This window comes from Amblyraja radiata, chromosome 6, assembly GCF_010909765.2.
Source record: "Amblyraja radiata isolate CabotCenter1 chromosome 6, sAmbRad1.1.pri, whole genome shotgun sequence".
Taxonomy (NCBI): Eukaryota; Metazoa; Chordata; class Chondrichthyes; order Rajiformes; family Rajidae; genus Amblyraja; species Amblyraja radiata.
Genome location: NC_045961.1, coordinates 32,399,308 through 32,422,559, shown reverse-complemented (window position 1 = coordinate 32,422,559; position 23,252 = coordinate 32,399,308). Strand labels below are relative to the sequence as shown.

Here is a 23,252-nt window from a genome sequence, read left to right as displayed (position 1 = left end):
CAAATGCATTTTAAAATATTTAGGTTAAATGCGCTGCTCAATGTATCCCCCAATAATGGCGGGCACTTTGAGTAAATGCAATTTAGGGGAGGCGTGATAAAACCAACGCCTCATGGCTACCTGTCTTGGAGAGGTTTTTTGGAAAAAGACAGGTAGTAAGCTGGCCATCAGTTGATACTGAAAAGCCATCTCGCTAGTGGTGGAGCCACATAGCGGCCACACCCAGCAGCTCTTCCTGATCCTGTACCTCAAGCATACTCCCGATATTGTTCAGCCAGTGACCCCTCTTCATGACCAGCCCAGCCACTGGTCACCCCAAAGCTAACCACACTAAGGAGGAAGCGATGGGCAGTGCCTAGGCACTGTGGAGGGTGCCGCGCCTGCGCACTGAGCGGGTTCTTCACGTAGTCACTCACGTGACTCCGAAGTAAAATCATAAGGACTATGATGATAGATCCATCACCATGGTCTGCATGTCCATGGAGCTCACAACAGACCCCAAGGTTAACAGCATTGGTTCTGTCCATAGTCTAAACACTTAACACAATATGAACACAACCAGCTTCCAGGGTCTCAACATGAATGTCACTTATTCATTTTCTCAAGAGATGCTGCTTGACCTGTTGATTTACTCCAGTATTTTGTGTCTATCTTCGTAAATCAGTAGCTGCAGTTCCTTCCGACACTTGCTTCCAAAATTGCTAGCTGACTTTTGTGGAAGGCACCCCAGTACAATGAGATGGGCTGCACACAAACAGCAATCACCTTCCAGAGTCTGGGATATATTTGAAGTGTATCTTTTAATATATTTGGAGGGGAGAGTTTAGCTGAATGAGTGGAGAATGGGGAGAGGGAACTGAATTATGGTGTGAAGGCTGGAGAATGGGGTTAGCAGGGAGATATAGATCAGCCATGATTGAATGGCGGAGTAAACTTGATGGGCCGAATGGCCTAATTCTAATCCTATCACTTATGATCATATGATCTTATGAGTACCACTGGCATAAGATTCCATAGCAAGCAGTGGCTTCACAAGATACTAAGAATGATCGATGGCTCAGTAGGCGTCTTTGATTTCACATTCCTTGTGCTGAGTTTTAGATAGTGAGAAATATCTCTCCTGCCTTTCAGAAGAAAAGTAATTATATTCTAATGTAGTGTAGCGCATGAAATCAGGAGACAGTTGCATCGTAAGTGTGGTGGAAGTGATAGTCAATCTTAACTTTGATATGTAGGAAAGAACCACAGATGCCGGTTTAAATCGAAGGTGGACACAAAATGCTGGAGTAACATTTTCTTCAAACTGAAGGGTCTCGACCCGAAACGCCACCCATTCCTCCTCTTCAGAGATGCTGCCTGTCCTGCTGAATTACTCCAGCGTTTTGTGTCTACCTTCACTTTGATCTGTTCTGTTCATTCGTGTATTCTTATCAAGGTGGGTGGTATGCTGGTTTATAGTATACGTGTAATAACATACAAGATGATCAGTCTTTTGTACTTGCAGAAGGCAGTCAATACTACTGTCCCACCTTGATGTACATGCATTTCTCCCACTATTCCCCCCCCCCCCCCCCTTTCCTCTCCCCGTCCACCTAGATCTCTTCTTCTGGATTTACATTTCACTCTTCTTCACTCCATGTCTTTTTCGTTTCATTTCTGGCCTTTGTCCACCCATCTGCCAATCGAACCCCTCCCCTCACCTGTATCCACCTATCACTCGCCAGGCTTTGTCCCACCCACACCTCCAGTTTTCTACCCTCTTCTACAATCAATCCGAAGAAAGGTCCTGACCTAAATGTCGCTACCCATGTCTTGCAGATATGCTGCCCGACCCAGAGTTACGCCAGCACGTTGTACCTTTTCTGGAAATCAGCATCTGCAGTTCCTTATGTCCCAATATTATTGTCTGCACTCCTATTATAATGTAACTAAATATTGGGCAATCAAAACAACATGCTGATTTTATGAAGGAAGTATGGTCACTGTTATAATAGTGGAAACATCACAGCCAATTTATCCCCAGCAAAGATGGACTAGAATTGCTGCAGTAAATCAGCTGGTGAGGCAGCATCTCTGGAGAAAAACGATGGGTGACATTTCGGGTCGGGACCCTTCTTCAGACTGAAAGTAGAGGGTGGGGGGAGGGTGAAGAGCTAGAGGTGAGAAAGGTTCCGCAGCTGGTTCCTCAGCCAAGTGAGTGAAAGTGAATAGATGATTTTGGTCAATGCCGTTGATGCAGAAGTAAATAGTGGGGAAATGTTGAGAAGAGCACGCAAAGGTTTTTTTTTTTTTAAAGAGCAGGAGAGGACCTGAGGGAAAAACTTGCAACTCTGCGTCCATAGTAAATCGCACACCATGAACTAACAGATGAATTGGACTCGCTTTATAATTTATATTGTGCTTTGGATGATATTATAAAGCAGGTGGTGGAACTGCAATGCTTGATTAACCTTTGCACATTTTATCTGAATGCTGAGTGGACACAACATTTATGCTCTCATCTCATTACCTTTCTTTTAGTGTCCAGCCAGCAGAAACCATGCAGTTTTGTGAACAAGACCATATCCAAGCAATTTAATTTGATGAATGGCTGGCACTAGTTGAAAGGAACTGGCAAAGTTAGGCTTGCATTTCATACAATCATAGACAGGTACAGCACAGAAATAGGCTCACTTGATCCATGCTGATCCTGATTTCAAAATATGCTTATCCCATTTGGCTGCATTAGGCTTGTATCCCTCTGTTTCTCTATTCCTTTGATATCCAAGTACCTGTACCTTCTAAATATTGTAATGTTATCTGCTACCACTTCCACAGCTCATTCCAAATATTCACCACTGTGTGGAAAAACTCATCTCAGATCTTTATTTTTTTTTCCTTTCATCTTAAACCTGTTCCCTCCAATTGACTCTCGAGCCCCAGAAAAAAAATCTGCTGTCTACCTGATTTATGTCCCTCATAATTTTATAAACCTCTATAAGGCCACCATTGTAATGTCTAAAGTGGGTTATGATGATCAATGATTCATTCATCGACCAGGACCCACAGCTATTGGACTTTTGTAGTACCGTATCCAGAGCAGCTTATATTTCGATTGGGCAGCTTACAACCCAACGGTATGAATATTGATTTCTCTAACTTCAAGTAACCCTTGCTTTCCCTCTTTCTCTGACCCTCCCCAACTAGTTTCACTGTCCTTCTGGTTTTATGCCTCCTTGACACCTTCCACTCAGCTAACAACGATCATTCTACATTTCCTTATCATCGCTGGCTTTGATCTGTCATTTTCACACCTTACCCTTCCATATCTCTAGACTCCCTCTTCCTTGACTCTCAGTCTGAAGAAGGGTCTCAACCTGAAATGTCACCCATTCCTTCTCTCCAGAGATGCTGCCTGTCCCGCTGAGTTACTCCAGCATTTTCTGTCTATCTTTGGTGTAAACCAGCATCTGCAGTTCATTCCTACACTTATCCATTTTTTAAGAGTTTGACTCCTGCCAGTGATCAACATAGCTATCTTCTCTCAATGTATTTGCAGACTGTTCCAGACTTTTCTAAGGGGCTTTCTTTTCCCAACACTCTTCTGCACTTCACAACTCTTGCGCACCTTCTTTACTTTCCTTACTTCTATCTTTTTCTTAAAGCTTTAAAAAAAAAAAAATGAAGCGGTACAAAAAATGTATTAAGATATATGTGTTGTGTATTATTGTAATTTACCGTACTTCTAATAAAAAAAAAAAAAAAAAAAAAAAAATAAAAAAAAAAACCTGTTTGGCCCTTGAAAATAAAGGACTTCTCCCCTACTTTGCTTCTCACCCAAGAAGTCTCCCAGACTGAAATCTATTGCAGTCCATCTTCCCTTTAAAAATTGAAGGCTGTCTTTAAGTTGTGCTAAGAGATCCTAGCCACTCACATCATAGGGGCCTCCGCTGATAGCATTACAGAATGTGACAAAACTGGTTTCAAGCTGTCTTTTAAGGATTAGTCTTTTAGGACCGAGATGAGAAAATCATTTTTTACACAGAGAGTGGTGAATCTGTGGAATTCTCTGCCACAGAAGGTAGTTAAGGCCAGTTCATTGGCTATATTTAAGAGGGAGTTAGATGTGGCCCTTGTGGCTAAAGGGATCAGGGGGTATGGAGAGAAGGCAGGTACAGGATACTGAGTTGGATGATCAGCCATGATCATATTGAATGGCGGTGCAGGCTCGAAGGGCCGAATGGCCTACTCCTGCACTTATTTTCTATGTTTCTATGTTTTTATTAAGTGCATTTTCTGCAATCATTGAACAGTTTTGACTTCCGGTGTGCTTTCACGTGGCCTAGAAAATTACCAGTGTGAACTTTGACAAGTAAAATGCGTTCATCCCTGCTTAGTTGTAATGAAAAACTGAATGATTTGTATTGACCATAAGTAAAGATTGAATTGAGATCAATTTAGAGTTCTACCACATTTAGGTATACCAATTTATTTAATGGTGGCTTTATAATTCCATGAATGTAGGTCAGTTCAAGTTCAGAAGTCCATACATCTAAATATGAAACAAGAGAGTTGTCCAAGTTTCATTGATCTGCATGGTAAAGAGAACTGCCAACTGTCTAGGCTTTTCAGTTGTCCTTTAGAGTCATACAGCACAGAAACATGCCCTTCAGCCCACCCTGTCTATGCCAATCAAGAAACCCTATCTAAGCTTGTCCTATTTGACCTCATTTGGCCCATATCCCTTTTAACGTTTCCTATCCACGTACCAGTCCAAGTGCCTTTTAATTGCTGTTATAGCACTTGCCTCAACCACCTCTGGCAGCTCATTCCATATATCCATCACCCTCTGAGTGAAAAAATTGCCCTTCAGGTTCCTATTAAATCTTGCCCCTCTTATCTTAAACCTATGTCTTTTGTTTCTTGATTCCCCTATCCTACGTAAAAAACTGTGCATTCAGCCCATCTATTCCCCTCATAATTTTATACACCTCCATAAGATCACCCCTCAGCCTCCTGCGCTCCAACGAATAAAGTCCTAGCCTGCCCAACCTTTCTATATAGTGTAACTCAGGCCCTCAAGTCTTGGCAATAAATCTTCTCCGCACTCATTGGCCTTTACTGTTTCATTCATAAAGATGTCAATGGAAGCATTTGTTTATCCATACCTATGAATATTGTGACATTGAAAAAAAAAATCATCATGATATCCATTTAAACAGGTAAGTATATTTTTCAGATGTAACATTTTGAAAAATATAGTAGAAGCCATAAAATATTTGCAGTGGTTTTTTGAACCTTAGGAGGCGAGCACAGGAGTGGATATATTTAAATAATTTGAATGTTACAGTTTCATCTAGATTTCCAGATTTCTCATATCAAAAATATCTGAAGCTGTTTGTAATCTTGAGGTTGAAACTAATTATCTAGGTTGCATGAGTTAAAATAACATCATAATAAAAAGTCAGGAAACAATAACTCTTTCTGAACCTTAAATATTGTTCTAAACTTGTAATTTCAGGTCCAAAATGTTACAATCAAATGGAAAATCCAATTTTGAAAGACCAACAATTAAAATCACTCAAAATAGTAGTTTATGTCGTTTTGGTTACTTTTATAATGAGGCAGAAGACAAGTATACAAAACAAATACTGCTAACTAAGAAAACAGACTAAAAATAATTCAGAATAATTTATGTGTAAAGGTTTGCCTTTATGATTTTTGTAAGTTAGTGGACAATTCTATAAAATTGTTTGCTAGTTCGAGATGCTCCTTTGTCAGGCCCTTGAATCAGGAGGATCAAATCCCCACATCTATCAATGCCACATTGAACTTCTGTGGCAAACACATGGGTCACTGCTATTGACCACAATTTGCTGAATGCATTCATGAGTGAAAATGCTTTGGAAAATAACACTGAAAATTGATAGCCTTGCTGTCAGTCATAAATAGGTTATGGTGTTATGAAGGCACACTCACATTTTCTAGCAAGTCATAGAAAAAAAGCAATTCTTTCAGGTACTATTTGATGATTTATAAATAATATCCTGGAAATATGACATTTTCTGAAACTTAATCATTGTCATTCATTGCACCCCTGAATCTATCAAATACGTAATTCTCTTGAGATCTTTTAATTTTAAGTGTAAATATAGAATTATTGTTCTGGCTAATCTTTCTGGATCATTTCTGGTGTCAATTCCTCACTTATCCTTTGCTCGGTTCCTCAATTCCTCTCTCATCATTGGTAACAAATGATTACCACGGTTTTCACCTGGGACTTCTACATAGCACTCTGGGATCTTGCTCTCAGTAAGGCCACATTGTAGATCACAAGCACAAAACCCCATGAGCAGAAATGCAATGGATAACGGATGCCATCGAAATTGTTCATCTATGGTGCATATATGCATACTGTAAAAAATAGATGATTTCTTGATGTTTCACTAAGAATATACATTAGCTATGTAGCCTGTTCCTTGCTCTTATTAGCAAGTATCTGAAAAATCCGCTATCCATGTCCTCCAGAGATGCTGCTGAGTTACTCCAACAATTTGCATTCTTATTTTTGTAAACCAGCATCTGCATTCCCTTGTATCTAAGTATCCATTAGAGTCGAGTATCAAGTATTTTCCTTTAGAAGAATAAGAAAGCTATAGGTCTTACAAGCACTTGATCAAAGCCAAAAGCAAGGAGTTGGCAGTTTTGTCAATCACACAAAAAAATTCCAGAAACTATAGACATAGAAGGATTGAGGGAGTATGTAAGCCACATTCCCCTTACAACATTTTAAGCTGGACTCCTCTAATCTCTAGGAAGTCCAATATTTCTTTTGCAAGATGTGTGTATGTGACAGGGGACATAGTCAATGGCATTTGCATCATGTTGTGTTAAGCTGTATTATTTTGACGCAGGTGATTTGCACCAGAGAACAGGATTACAACCGCCGTAGAGTTCTGTGCGATGGCTCTCCTGAAGGACCCATTCAGCGAAATCCAGGGAACCAGGATCGCCAGAGAACTCCAAGGATTCCGAGCTCATTAGAAGTGGAATTTTGCTTAAGTCTCACCGAATACGAAACTCCACCCTTTGATAAGTTCTCCAATTACAGCTTCCGGAATACATTGGAAGGTTTTTAATTTATGTTTTATCATATTTTAGATTCTGTGTGATTTGGAAAGTATTTTGTGACATAGATTGTCAAAATGACATTTACATGCTTGATATAGTTATTTGGTCAGCACCTTTGTTAAAGTGAATCTACCATCTATGCGCCAAAAAATCAGGAATAAAAACATATGGAAGAGCAGGATATTGTTTTCAAACCAGAAGACTTGGATAGATTTTATACAAGGCCAAGGCAGCTGCTATTTTCCCAAGGAACATGCTCTTTAAATTGCAGCTAATGTGTAGCAAAGACTCCCTGGTCAATTCTTCCCTTCCCACCCAAAGCACCCTCCCCCCTGGTACTTTCCCTTGCAACCGCAGGAAATGCTACACTTGTCGCTTTACCTCCCCCCTTGACTCCATCCAAAGGACCCAAGCAGTTTTTCCAGGTGCGGCAGAGGTTCACCTGCACCTCCTCCAACCTTATCTATTGCATCCGCTGCTCTAGGTGTCAGCTGCTCTACATCGGTGAGACCAAGCGTAGGCTTGGCGATCGCTTCACCCAACACCTCCGCTCAGTTCGCAATAACCAACCAGATCTCCCGGTGACTCAGCACTTCAACTCCCCCTCCCATTACGAATCCGACCTTTCTGCCCTGGGCCTCCTCCATGGCCAGAGTGAGTCCCACCGTAAATTGGAGGAGCAGCACCTCATATTTCACTTGGGAAGTTTACACCCCAGCGGTATGAACATTGGCCTCCAATTTCAGGTAGTCCCTGCTTTCTCCCTCTTTCCCCTCCCCTTCCCAGCTCTCCCACAGCCCACTGTCTCCGCATCTTCCTTTCTTCTTCCTGTCCTCCCTTCCCCTCTTCAATCTGAAGAAGGGTTTCGAGCCGAAAAGTCACCCATTCCTTCGCTCCATAGACGCTGCCTTACCCGCTGAGTTTCTCCAGCATTTTTGTCTACCTTCAATTACTTTAGTAGTCAGTTTGTTTTTTGGTGCAATTTAATAGGGAAGCAAAAAGGTTTCAGTTGCATTTGTATGCATTTTTATTGCCCTTCAATAATTGGCTTGGTGACTAACTGGTGCATTTAGTAGATAGTACACATTGCAGCGACTATGCTTCAGTGATGGAGGGAATTAAGGGTTGTTCATCGGGTGACAAATTAAGTCACTGGATTGTGCCAAAAAATGTTGGCATTGCCAACAACAAGTGGATAGTTCCCCAGCACACTCCCGCCTTAGGTTTTGTTGGTAATTAAAAACCTTTGAGGGGGTCAAGAAGTGAATCACTTGCCACAGGATACACAATCTCTATTCTGTTGTTGTAGTCATGTTTTTTATATGTGTGTTTTGGTTAAGGTTGTGTTCACTTAATGACCCTGGTCATTGTTTAGAATTGGAATGTTGTTGGAGCCACATCCTTTTCTTGGCTGTTTAATAGCCCCCCTACGTCTCAAGACTAGAGTGTTAATCTGATTCTATTTTGCTCCTTGGCATCAATGCAGCCCTGTGTTGGTTCTTCAGCAGCTTGGCTTCTCTCTTTCAGTTTTTTTCCTGACAGTCTCAGGTTGGAGTTCAGGTTGTTAATGATGGAGTTCAGGTTGTTAATGAGTGAAGGGCCTGTCCCACGAGCATGCGACTCCATGCTGCAAGCGCGACCTAACGTGGTCGCTTGATCCGTACGGCCTCACAGGGCCGGTCCCACTTCGATCGCCGGAGCTGTATGGAGTTGTGCGGAGCTGGTCACGACATCCGAAAAATTGACCATGTTCAAAAATTCCGGGCGGCAACGGCCTACCGGCCAGCAGCCGCCTCAACACCGTACGCACCGCCTCGACGGGCGTGCACAGCGTCTCGACGCATTACGCAGCGTCTCGACGCATTACACAGCGTCTCGACGCCATACGCAGCGTCTTGACGCCGTACGTCACACGCAAACTTCCCGCGGACTTCGCTCGAACTTCACGTCACTCACTCGACCTCCGCGCGGTCCCCGCTTCCGGTTTGGTCGCGCTCACCACATGCAGGTGCATGCTGGTGGGACCGACCCTGTACGGGGATCACTCGACCTCTGCGTGGCCCCCGCTTCCGGTTTGGTCGCGCTTGCCGCATGCACGTCGCATGCTCGTGGGACAGGCCCTTGAGAGGCGAGCTGGATGGGTTTGTGGAGCAATTGCTACTGAGAAAGCTCTCCGGGCTATATTTCACAAGGAAGATCAGGCATTTCCACCGACATCCACATTGTATCGTAATACAATTTATCCACTTTTATCCCAACATCACGCCAAAGTTTTAGCTTTGTCCAGCAGATTTATTTACAGGATTGACAATTCCAAACTATTAAACATGGTACAGTTTCAGCTGTCATGGTGCATGAAATGCAAGAATACAATTAAAGATGTCCCTTTGAAGCCATGAGTTTCATTGTTGCTTGACATTGACTTAATCAGAGAACTGCAGATAGACACAAAAAGCTGGAGTAACTCAGCGGGACAGGCAACATCTCTGTAGAGAAGGTATGGGTGAAGTTTCGGGTCGAGACCCTTCTTCAGAATTGTAGATACAAGTTAATACACAAAAGAACACAAAGTGCTGGAGTAAATCAGCAGAAATCGACCAGCATCTCTGGAGAACATAGATAGGTGACGCTTTGAGTTTCATCATTGAGAAGCATTGCCTGACTTTACTCGTGAAGCCTAAAGAGATTACTGGAGAATCAAATTCCAACTAGGCAGATGCTTTTGAAGGGTCATCACTCAACCATGAAGCTTAGAGTTATGATAGAAGACAGAGTAATTGTTATAAACGACACTGCTCCTGGAAGAGTTATAAATTCTGCTCCAGAAGATTTATCAAAATAAATTGCACTCATTTGATGCTTTTGTAAAATCTCAAATGCAAATTGCACAGAGGTAGGTTTGCAGTCAGTTAATGCAGTCAACCATATCACTTTTATGTGGAGTCAGACAGACATCTGAGTCTTCAGAGTGTGAAGAAGGTTTCTGTCCCCAATCGTCACCCATCCTTTTTCTCCAGAGATGCTGCCTGAACCACAGAGTTACTCCAGCATCTTGTGTCTATCTTTGGATTAAACCAGCATCTGCAATGATAGATAGATAGATAGATAGACAGACAGACAGACAGACAGACAGACAGACAGACAGACAGACAGACAGACAGACAGACAGACAGACAGACAGACAGACAGACAGAAGCATACATACATATATACATACGTATGTACATACATACATACATACATACATACGTACATACGTACATACATACATACGTACATAAATACATACACACATAGATACATAGATAAAGTAGTGAACAGGCCCTTTGGCCCATCAAGTCCACACTGACCATCAACCACCTATTTACACATCCCATTAATTTCTCTGCACATTGCCATCAACTCCCCCCAGATTCGACCACTCTCCTCCACACCGAAAAACAAAGTAAATCAGGAATTCCCACATTGAACGTACCATTTACATATCATTGACCCACTAGTTTTCATGAACCAAATGGCCCTATCTCTGTGGGTGGCGGTATCTGTCTGAAATAAGGAGATATTCAAGCTTCTATTGGTAACTGCTGCTCTTGTGTTAGGAGGTCTAAAACACATGGAGAAGCCAACATGGTTTCAAGGTCAGTTTTTGTCACATGTACAGTGAAATTTAAGTAACCATACAGCCACATTAAGTGATAAGCAACAAGACACACAGCCACATAAAAGTTAACATAAACATCCATCACAGTGGATTCCACATTCCTCACTGTGATGGAAGACAATAAAGTTCAAACTTCTTCCTCTTGTTCTCCCACGGTCGGGGCAGTCAAACGATCTGCAGTCGGGGTGATTAAAGCCCCCTCAGCCGACGATCGAAGCCCCTATCGGGGTGATCGAAACTCCCACGTCGGGGCGGTCAAAACTTTCTCCCTGGCATGGAGCTCCCGAATCGGCCTCTTCTTTCTTTGCCCCGCAAAGGGATCGCAAGCTCCGCGATGTTAAAGTCCCGCAGTCTCCTGCGGCTTGGAGTGCCGGGTCGGTCTCCAGGAAAGGCCGCCAACTCCATGATGTTAGGCCGCAGTGGCGACGGAGATACGATACCGAAAAAAATTGCATCTCCGTTGAGGTAAGAAATTGAAAAAAGGTTTTCCCCAGCCCCCCCACCTCCCACATAAAACAAACCAAGGAACATACATTTAACACATACTAAAAATAACAAAAATTGAGAAAGGACAGACAGACTGTTGGCGAGGCAGCCACTGCTGGTGGCGCCACCCAGTGAACACAAGGCTTGTTGCATGTATAATATAATTTAGCAGTCAGCTACCAATGCTTAGTTAGTCCACAAGATTAATATGAGAAAACATAATTATCTTGCATTGCTGCAACATCCTGCAGTCTAGGGAACTTTGTGATACATAGAAATAAAATAGTAAAAAGTAAGATAGGGTGGCAGGGAACTATTTGCAACTCCCAGCAAGGCCTAAACCTTTTAAAAGGTGCAAACTGTTCCTTCCAACTCCAGCTAGTCTTTATATGGCCATTGGTTCGGCTTCCCAACATATGATATGACTGTGCAAAATGTATTCTGCGAGTCAGTGTTCCACAATCGACACTGAACGCTGAATTACACATGTAACCATCTTCATTGGTTTGGAATGTATTTGCAGGAAAAGCAGGCCTGAAAATGCAAACAGTGAGTCCTTAAGTTAAGGAAATGCTGAAACCTCCACCGTCACCAAATAAGGCTGCACAGGAACAGACACTTTGACCCACAACATCTGTGCCGAACATAATGACAAGGCCAACTCTTATCTGCCTGTACATAATCCCTATCCCGCCATTCCTTGCATATCCAAGATGTTATGTCTCAGGCAATCGATGAACACAAACAAGCTGCCTCAGGTGTTGTTGTCCTTCTTATTCATCTCTTGCAATCTTGGAGCATGAACAAAATCACTAAAGGATTCCACTCAGTATGTAACGATGTAAGTGGAGGCAGCTATCAGGAAGAATGAAGGAAGATGCAAGAAAAAGATAAATCACATAAATTAGTAAGATTAAACGAGAACTTACCAGTTCGAAGTTTGATCATTATTTTATGAGGAGTACGTTGAGGGAATACGTGAAGAACTCCGCCAGGACGCATGCGTGTCATTCTTCAAAGCAGCGGTGTGAAATCACAGATAACTGTAATGACTTAAACATAGTAAGATTAGAGAAAGAAATACCAGTTGAGTATATGATCATGGGTGGGAGCGGAGGGCACGTATTCCCTCAACGTACTCCTCATAAAATAATGATCAAACTTCGAACTGGTAAGTTCTCGTTTAATCTTACTATTTTACTTCGGAGTCATGTGAGTGACTACGTGAAGATTTCAAAGCTCTGTGATTTCATGCCGTGGAAACGAGTCCATGCATCACATCTGCCTTAATGACTGTAGGAGGAATTGTGTCAACATAATTTAGACATGAATCCGACATTAAAATCCATGAAATTTATTAACACAAATTATAGCCCCTATTTATGGGGTAAATTAAATTACAGAACTTAAAATTGTTTCTGCAAATGTTCCAGGTTTCATGACTGGTTTATTATAAAATAGTTGGAATGTTTTTCCCCTGACCATCCTGCTGCCTTGAGGATTTGGTCCATTGGTACATCCAACTGCATAGCTGCCGATGTAGCTGCAGCCCTGGTGGAATGAGATTTAAAGATAGTAGTATCCACCCCAGCCTGTGTTAGAACCTGTTTCAGCCATCTTGAGATGGTCTGGACTGTCACTCTTTTGTATGGTTGCTTATGGCTGACTAAAAGTGCCTTCTCATTGCCTCTGATGATTTTCATTTTCTCCATGTATAACGACAAATGTCTTACTATACAGAGACGATCATCTGTTGGGTAAGACCTAAATTCTATATTGAGGCCCGCTGATCCCTGTCTGTTCTGCTTTACTAATTCATAAATATGAAACGTAATATTTTCAGATGAAGAAGTCATGTTGTCCAGTCTTAATTTATGTAATGACTGTACCCTTTGTGCCGTGACCAATGCCATTAGCATGACTGTTTTTAATGTCAGTCTATGTAGGGACAGAGCTGTTGCTGGAGACCAATTCCTGAGCATCTTCAGGACAATACTCACATCCCATATTTGGGAGTACCTGGTTCTTGGGGGATTGGTATTAAAAATTTCCCTCATAAGTTTTGTTACCAGTGGGTGAGTTCCAACAGAGTGACGCTCTGTTCCTTGCCATAGATAAGTTGATAAGGCACTTCTGGCGCAGTTGATGGCACTATAACTGAGCCCCTCATCATAATGGAGGCCTGCCAGGTATTCCAGAACAGACGGGATGTTCATATCTCTGTAGGTGATGCTGTTTTTGTTACAATACATCTCCCACTTCCTGATATAGACCAGATACTGTTTTTTGGTGGACTGTCTTTGGGCCGCCGAAATCATGTTCACTGTTCGGTCCGTCAGTCCCAGCTGTAGTAGAGGTATTTTTAAACTCTACAAATTAATAAATTCAAATAGTTAAGGCATGGGTGGCTATCCCTTGTTACGGGATGAACCAACAAGTCTGGTCTATTCGGGATGGTGATACATGGTTCTAATACCATGTTCAGTATCACTGGGAACCATGGTTGAGTAGGCCAATCGGGTACTACCAAAATACCAGACGCAGAGTCCTGCTGTATTTTCCTTAATACCCGACTGATGAGGCAGAAAGGAGGGAATGCATAAATAAACAATTTCCCCCAATGCAGCGAAAATGCATCTGTCGCCGCTGCCCCAGGGTCTGGTTCCCATGAAACATAATTTGATAACTGGTGATTAAACCTGGATGCGAATAGATCGATATCTGGTGTACCATATCGTGCTGTAATATCAGCAAATACTTTTGTATTCAACATCCATTCGGTGTTTTCATTAAATTTGCGTGACCTGGTGTCTGCCACTAAATTTAGTTTACCTGGTAGGATAGTAGCTGATATCCAAATATCTCTCTGGATACACCACTGCCAAATTGTATTAGCCAGAGTGTCACATGATGTCGATTTGTTTCCACCCATGTGGTTGATATATGCTACCACGGTGGTATTGTCAATCTGTAGTCTAACATGCTGGTGATATGACCCAATACAATATGACTTTAGGCCATAGAATGCACCCAACATTTCCAGGTAGTTTATGCCCAGTGTGAGTAATAATGATGCCTCCTGAGCAGTCCATCTACCTCCACAGCTGGAGATGGAATTGGTGGCACCCCAACCAAGTGCACTGGCATCAGTTTGTAGCACCATTGAAGGGTTGCTGATAATGATTGGATTGAAACAAAGCCAAATGTTATCTATCCACCATTTTAGTTCCATTATAGCTTTGATTGGTAGCTTCATTGGTCTGTCAAAATGGCCAGCATTGATTTTGAGTGCTTGTATTTTTGCTCTCTGTAAATTTTGGTAATGTAAAGGTCCAAATTGTGTGGTTGGAAAGGCAGCCACCATTTTGCCAATTACTTTTGCTACCAATCTGATGGATGGTTTACTGATGTCAATGAGGTTATTGCAAGCCTCTATTAAGTCTATAGCCTTTCCCTTTGGCAAAGTCACCGACATGTGAACTGAGTCAATGGTGAACCCCAAATAGTCCATTGTAGTGGAAGGCGTTAATTTAGATTTAACTGGATGGATAATAAACCCCAGTTTTTCAAATAACTGTTTTGTGGCTGTTACAGTTTGTTTGGCCAATTCCAAAGTTTTGCCCACAATAAGTATGTCATCTAGATATGCCATGACCATGTGTTTTTGTTTCCGTAGAAACGCTAGGGCTGGTTTCAACATTTTTGTGAACAGTCTGGGGGCTGATGTTAATCCATTTGGCAGCGCTCTATACTGCCATGAGCTGTCCCATCCAGTTGAATTTTAAGAAACATCTGTGGTCACCTCGTATAGGCACTGAATAGTAAGCATCTTTTAAATCGATGCTAGCCATGAAGTAACCTTTGGAAATCAATTGTTTAGCAGTAACAAAGGTTTCCATTTTAAAATGAATATATTGTACAAATGTATTCAATTTGGTCAGATCTATGATGATGCGACAACCACCATCTTTTTTGTTTTTGGTAAATATATTGGACACGAATTCCAGCGGTTCGTGTTGGGATTTTTCAATTACACCTTTTACGTAAAGCCTCTCCAGTTCAGCATGCGCTTCTGATTTCTCTTTACCAGAAAGTACGAACATTCGGTTCGGTATATGTTGAACTGGAGGGCTGTACTTGTGTATAAATTCTATTGTATATCCCTGGATACTGCTTAAAATATAAGTATCGGTAGTTAACATGCTCCATGCATCCAGAAAGGAGTGTAATCTCCCCCCAACCTCCATGCTCCCTGTATTTTGTAGGGAACCAGACCCACCTACCTCCATAGTTACCACTGGCAGGTTTACTTCTTTTTGTAAATCCTTCGTTGATGTTGAGGCGGTGGTGTCTGGGTTTGTGGTTTGGTTGATGTTGGAGGTTCGCGTATCTTCCAAGAAGGCCGGCCTGGACCATGGCCTAAAAGACTCATGACTGTATGGGGTAACTTCGAGCTTTCACCAGTCGGTCTTGTTCTACTGGTGGGTGCGTAGGGATGCTGTCTGTGGCTGTAGTGGGTTTTTGATGAAGTCCCTTTTATGAGTCCCAGGGTTTTTGCTTCCTCATCGAGCTCCTTGACTTGCTTCGATAGGTTACCTCCAAATAGTAGTATTGGTGGTTTTATGTTCCCAGGTTTGCACAGACCCGCGAATTTCGGATTTAAAGTGGGTCGGATGGCACTCTTCCTGATGCTATTTATCTCGTATTGAGTGTTGCAAAGCAATGCCAGTGCATCCTGTTGGTCCTGGGACATGTCCTTCTCATCCACTGTGCGGGCGAATGCTGTTATCCCTGCTGTTAGGAGTTTTAATACCTTTTGGAGTTTGACATCCATGCCTCTAACTCCTATTCCAATATGTTTCCATATACAAGTATTGACTACTGGAATATTCAGGGATATACAGTTGCCCGGTGCCAGGTGTCTTGACGTGGTGTCCAATACAGCCTGTTCTTGTAGCTGGTTAAAAGACATATAGTCTATACTGGCAGCAAGCATTTGCTCCAGGTTTTGGCCAGTCTGGTCTGGCTGTATGAAGTTGGACACCATGTCCAGCAGATTTTCTCGTTCCTGCATCCCCTGCACACTTGATTTTTCTTCTGCGAACCCCTCTTCAGGATCAGCCCAGTACTGACCCCCAGTGCTCCCTTCTGATGAGGGAGAAGCACTGTGCAGCCCTACAAGAGGTGCTGCTGTGGGTTTTACATAGAGCCCACAGTGACTCGACTCCATCTCCCGGAGCCTGTCACGTTGGAGCAAATGCTCCACACACCGCTCCATCCGGCTCCAGCGCTCACGGTCGCTGGCTGCCCGCGGTTGCTCAAAGTCGGACTCCTTTGAGTCCACGACTTTATTAGTTTTTTGTCTTGCCTTACCGCCTGGCCGCGGAGTGGATCTGGCCGGTGCGGATGCGACATCGGGCACAGCTGATCCCATTATCGGTGATTCAAGTGCCGCTGGCCGCTGCTGGCTGCCCGCTACTCCGCGGTCCTCCCCCACCAGCTTTGTCGCAGCCCTTGTTGCTTTCTTAGACTTGTCCATGCTTCCCACCTGTAAGTTGGTATAGGAAACACACAAAAAGACCGCAGAGTAACTCTTACCTGCAGGTTCCGGCTTTTTTAAACTGCCGCTGTGGGGGAACGTCGTTCCACCCCGCCTGACATTTCGCAATGCGTGTAGCGATATGACACGCATGCGTCCTGCCGGGGTTCTTCACGTAGTCACTCACGTGACTCTGAAGTAAAATAGATCTGGCCTTGTTGTCAACAGAAAGAAATAATGCATTTGATAAAATCTATCAGAGCATAATGCTTCTCTGCAACGTTACTATTTCTTCACAAAATGCGGTGCTAATTTATTTTCTTCACAAAGAGTGATGTCTATTTTTTTCCTTTCTCAGTTGGCTTCAGGATGAAAGAATGTTTTCTAACCCACTTATTATCCGCTCCGGCATTTATACGCTATTACTTTGCTGAAGTGATTAATGTTAATTGGTATAATCGGCTTAGTTATTCATTCAAACCAATGTGACTTCTTGAACAGGTTTTGCCAATCCAGATGATGGTATAGCTAATGTATCACAGAGCAGCTTGCATAATGCCTTACACATGTACATGAATGGTTCAATGTCTCAAGTCGGTGGTTCTGCAAACGACCCCGTCTTTCTACTTCATCATGCTTTTATTGACAGGTGAGTGTATTCTCCCATTTCTCCCGTTTTCTCCCATTTCTTCATGTATTGCATTTAAAATATGGATTGATTTAGCCTTTGGTTGTTCTCTTTCCCATTGTTCCAACTATCAGTCCGCCTAACTGCACCCTCACAATCTCCACTTTTAATCTTTTTACCTCCCATATACTTCCTGGCCATTCTCCAGGTACCACACCAGAGGTTTAGGACATGAAGTCAGGGTTGCTTGTGTCAGCTGGTTATGGAATTACTATGAGTAACTGGTTCATAAGTGATGTGATAGGATCGGGATTAGCCCATTTGGCCCGTCACGTCTACTCCGCCATTCAATCATGGTAGAACTGGTAAAATATTGAGATGCACCACTGTTTGATTCTAACTACCAGATAGTCCCACAGTACATATTACACACAGCCGAACAAATATCAATTGAAAATCATCAAGAGCTGATAGTATCGTTGATGAAGTTTTAAAACTTGACAGAATAAGGGGTAAGCCATTTAGAACTGAGACAAGGAAACACTTTTTCACACAGAGAGTTGTGAGTCTGTGGAATTCTCTGCCTCAGAGGGCGGTGGAGGCCGGTTCTCTAGATACTTTCAAGAGAGAGCTAGATAGGGCTCTTAAAGATAGTGGAGTCAGGGGATATGGGGAGAAGGCAGGAACGGGGTATTGATTGGGGATGATCAGCCATGATCACATTGAATGGTGGTGCTGGCTCGAAGGGCTGAATGGCCTACTCCTGCACCTATTGTCTATTGTCTGAGACAAACTCACAGTCTCATTTCCCTTTGCAATGAAGAGGAAGATGAAGCAGGAGATCTCAGGGAGTCTGTAATCATGACCATCTCCCTGAAAGGAATGAAATCTGAGTGCAGTAACGGCAGAACAGTCTACCACAGCAATAGACATCACCAGGGCCCTTCACTACAACCTTCTCAAAGTGGCTATGTAGCTAATCCCTAAATTGTAGTCTGGATCCCATGAACCTACAGATATGGCGGACATGATAAAGTCATGGTCAGAGTGTCATACAGCCTGGCTTAACTCGCCCATGCTGACCAAGATACCCCATCTACGCTTGTCCCCCATCCCCTTGTTTGGCCCATGTTCCTCTAAACATTTCCTATCCATGTAGCTGTCCAAATATCTTTTAAATATTGTTGTATTTAAATATTGTCTGCTTCAACTACCTCCTCGTGTATCTCATTCCATATTCCTTCCACCCTTTGTGTGAAAAAAAGTTGCTCCTCAGGAAAAAAAAGTTGCTCCTCAGGTTAAGGAAGTAGCCCCAGAAATAGTGGATGCATTAGTGATAATTTTTCAAAACTCTTTAGATTCTGGAGTAGTTCCTGAGGATTGGAGGGTAGCTAATGTAACCCCACTTTTTAAAAAAGGAGGGAGAGAGAAAATTTCGGTGGGCGGCGCGACTTTCGTCAGCAGCGGCCTCTGCAGTCCGTCTGCGTTTTTATTATTTTATGTCTATGTTTTTATGTAGTTTTTGTTATTTTTTGTTGGGGTATGTGTGTGGGGGGGTGGGGGGGTGGGGGTAACTTTTAAATCTCTCCCTGCACGGGAGACCCGACCTTTTCTTTGTCGGGTCTCCGTTGTCGTTGGGGCAGCAACGAGGAGCGGCCTCCATCAGGAAGACCGGGGGCTGTGGTGCCGACTATTCACCTCACCGTCGCGGAGCTGGCCGAGTCCAGAGCGGGTGGAGCGGTGGTGGACGCTGCTGCGACCCGACCCCCGGAGATTCGGTGGCTGCAACTGCGGGTCTGGCGGATGGCGGCACCGGGAGCCCGCGGGTCCCTGGAGGGAGACCGCTTTTCGGGGCTTCCGCAACGGCGACTTCTCCCACCCGAGTTGCGGGGTTGAAGAGCACCTGGAGCGGGGCCTTACATCACCACCCCGCGCGGCTTGGAATGGCTGCGGGACTCTGCGAGCGCACGCCGGGGGCTCTAACACCAAGAACCCAGTGTGCGACCTTGCATCACCCGGCGTGGCTTTAATGGCCGCGTGACAATCGCCATCGCCCGCCGGGGGCTTTGACTTTGACTCTGACATCGGGGGGGAGAGTGCAATGGAGAGATAAGTTTTTTTGGCCTACCATCACAGCAATGTGATGGATGTTTATGTAAATTATGTTGTGTCTTGGGTCTATTTGTTTGTAATGTATGGCTGCAGAAACGACATTTCGTTTGGACCTCAAGGGGTCCAAATGACAATAAATTGAATTGTATTGTATTGTAAAACGGGGAATTGCAGACCAGTTAGTCTAACGTCGGTAGTGGGGAAACTGCTAGTATCAGTTATTAAAGATGGGATAGCAGCACATTTGGAAAGTGGTGAAATCATTGGACAAAGTCAGCATGGATTTATGAAAGGTAAATCATGTCTGACGAATCTTATAGAATTTTTCGAGGATGTAACTAGTAGAGTGGATAAGGGAGAACCAGTGGATGTGTTATATCTGGACTTTCAGAAGGCTTTCGACAAGGTTCCACATAAGAGATTAGTATACAAAGTTAAAGCACACGGTATTGGGGGTTCAGCATTGATGTGGATAGAGAACTGGCTGGCAGACAGGAAGCAAAGAGTAGGAGTAAACGGGTCCTTTTCACAATGGCAGGCAGTGACTAGTGGGGTACCGCAAGGCTCAGTGCTGGGACCCCAGCTATTTACGATATATATTAATGATTTGGACGAGGGAATTGAATGCAACATCTCCAAATTTGCGGATGACACGAAGCTGGGGGGCAGTGTTAGCTGTGAGGAGGATGCTAGAATTGAATTGAATTGAATTGAATTGAATTGAATCCCTTTATTGTCATTCAGACCTTACGGTCTGAACAAAATTTCGTGCCTGCAGTCATACATACATCATACAATAATAAACAACAGTAAACACAAATTAACATCCACCACAGTGAGTCCACCAAGCACCTCCTCACTGTGGTGGAGGCAAAAAAATCTTAGGGTTACTGTCTCTTCCCTCCTCTTCTCCCTCTGCGCTGAGGCGATTTCCCCACCGGGCGATGGCACAACAGTCCTGCGGCTCACCGAACCCCGCAACGGGCCGGCTCAAACACCGCGGCCCGGGGGTGGTCGAAGTTGCCGCCCTCCAGTCCAGTGGTCGCAGCCGCTGGCCCGCGGCTCAACCCAGGACTCAGGTCACCGCCGCCAGAACGCCGTCCCAGCCACCGGAGCACCGTTCCAGCCCCGAGCCGGATCGCCCTCACGTGAGTGCCGTTGCTCCCTCGAGCTGGGCCACTCCGACGGGAGTGCCGTTCCTCCCTCGGGCTGGGCCACTCCGACGGGAGTGCCGTTCCTCCCTCGGGCTGGGCCACTCCGACGGGAGTGCCGTTCCTCCCTCGGGCTGGACCACTCCGACGGGAGTGCCGTTCCTCCCTCGGGCTGGACCACTCTGACGGGAGTGCCGTTCCTCCCTCGGGCTGGGCCACTCCGACGGGAGTGCCACAGCCCCTCGCGGGAGAGTCTCGGCCCCTCGTCAGGCCGTCCTCACGGGAGCGCAGCTCCAGCCCCGAGCTGGGCCGGCCTCACGGGAGCGAGCCAAGGGCAAGTCCTGTCAGCTGCATCCGGAGTCCCGAGGTCGCCAGCTCCGCCATTAGGCCTCAGCGCAGATGGAGGCAGAGAGGGGGGATACGACGAAAAAGTCGTATTCCCCCCAAGGGAGAGACAGCAGACCCCGTTTCAACCCCCCCCCCCCCCCCCCCCCCCACATAAACACAACCTAAAAACCAAAAACGCAACTACACAAAACGGAAAAAAACAACACAAAAAAGTAAATGCAAAAGTAAGATGCAGGAAGATTGTTCCCGATGTTGGGGAAGTCCAGAACAAGGGGTCACAGTTTAAGGATAAGGGGGAAATCTTTTAGGACCGAGATGAGGAAAACATTTTTCACACAGAGAGTTGTGAATCTCTGGAATTCTCTGCCACAGAAGGTAGTTGAGGCCAGTTCATTGGCTATATTTAAGAAGGAGTTAGATGTGGCCCTTGTGGCTAAAGGGATCAGGGGGTATGGAGAGAAGGCAGGTACAGGATACTGAGTTGGATGATCAGCCATGATCATATTGAATGGCGGTGCAGGCTCGAAGGGCCGAATGGCCTACTCCTGCACCTATTTTCTATGTTTCTATGTTTCTATTAAATCTTTTCCTACTCATCTTAAACCTATGTCCTCTGGTTCCTGATTCCTTTCCTCTGGGTAAAAGACTGTGCCTTCACTCTCTATTCTCCTCATGATCTGATACACTTAGATTAGATTAGATTAGATTAGATTCGTTTTATTGTCATTCAGACCTTTCGGTCTGAACGAAATTTTGTTTCCCTGCAGTCATACATATAATTTTTAAAAATGGCAAAAACACACAATCAACACAAATTTAACATCCACCACAGTGAGTTCACCAAACACCTCCTCACTGTGGTGGAAGGCAAAATCTTAAAGTCTCTGTCTCTTCCCCCTTTGTTCTCCCTCTGCGCCGAGGCGACGGTTCAAACTCCGCGGGTGGTTGCTGCCTCCGCCGCAACTCCAGGGCCGAGTCGGGTCTCCGCCGCTGCTGCTGCTGCTGCCGCCACCGCAGCTTCTGTGCCGAGCCGGGTCTCCGCTGCTGCTGCTGCCGCCGCTAGAGCTTCGGGGCCGAGCCGGGTCTCCGCTGCTGCTGCTGCCGCCGCCGCAGCTTCTGTGCCGAGCCGGGTCTCCGCTGCTGCTGCTGCCGCCGCTAGAGCTTCGGGGCCGAGTCCGGTCTCCGCTGCTGCTGCTGCCGCCGCCGCAGCTTCTGTGCCGAGCCGGGTCTCCGCTGCTGCTGCTGCCGCCGCCACAGCCTCGGGGCCGAGCCGGGTCTCCGCTGCCGCTGCTGTTGCTGCTACAGCCCCAGGGCCGAGCCAGGTCTCCGCTGCCGCTGCTGCCGCCGCCACAGCTTCGGTGACGAGTCCGGTCTCCGCTGCTGCCGCCGCCGCCGCCACAGTTTCGGGGCCGAGTCAGGTCTCCGCTGCCGCCGCTGCTGCTGCTACAGCTCCGATGTCGCCAGCTCCGCCATTAGGCCTCGGCGCAGACGGAGACGGGGAATACGACCGAAGAAAAAGTCGCATCCCCCGAAGGAAGAGACCAAGGCATGTTTCTCCCACCCCACCCACACACATACACAACTTAATAAAACAAAATTAACTAAAACATGACAATGAACAAAACGAAAGAAAAAAAAAAAACAGACGGACTGCAGGTGGGCCGCAGCTGTTAAGCCAGCGCCGCCATCTTGCAACATACACATCTATAAGATCACCACTCTGCCTCCTGCACTCCGATGAATAAAGTACTAGCTTGCCCAAAGTCTCCCTATAGCTCAGGCCTTCAAGTCCTGGCAACATTCCTGTAAATTTTCTCTGTACTTTTTCCAGCTTAACAACATCCTTCCTGTAGCAGGGTGACTGAAATTGAACACAATACTCACAAACTGTAATATAAAATTTCAACATCTATACTCTACCCAGGCTGATGGGTTAATGTATCCAAAGTCTTCTTGACCTCCTTCGACCTCCTTCTCTGCCCATGACACCACTTTCAGGGAACTGTGTACCTGCACTCTTAGATCCCTTGGATCGACAACACTCCCCGGGCCCCAATAATGTTTAGGGAGCAGCATAGACACGATACATGGTGTTATTTGACTTCAGAAAAGTCTATAATACTCAATCAGTCAAGATTTGGCTGCTTTCACATGTTTGTCTCCATCATGTATCTGCTATGCTATATGATGGCATGCATGCCCCAATCTTAACCAATA

General features: G+C 44.8%; 1 protein-coding gene across 1 annotated transcript in view; it reads left to right on the top strand.

Annotated features, from left to right (window-relative positions):
- The window catches only part of tyr (tyrosinase), a 47,165-nt gene that overhangs the window by 8,298 nt on the left and 15,615 nt on the right, over positions 1-23,252 (top strand). The window contains exons 2-3 of the mRNA XM_033022455.1: positions 6,894-7,110; positions 17,298-17,445. Of these exons, the coding sequence (XP_032878346.1) occupies positions 6,894-7,110; positions 17,298-17,445 (365 nt within the window). The remainder of the gene's footprint in view (positions 1-6,893; positions 7,111-17,297; positions 17,446-23,252) is intronic.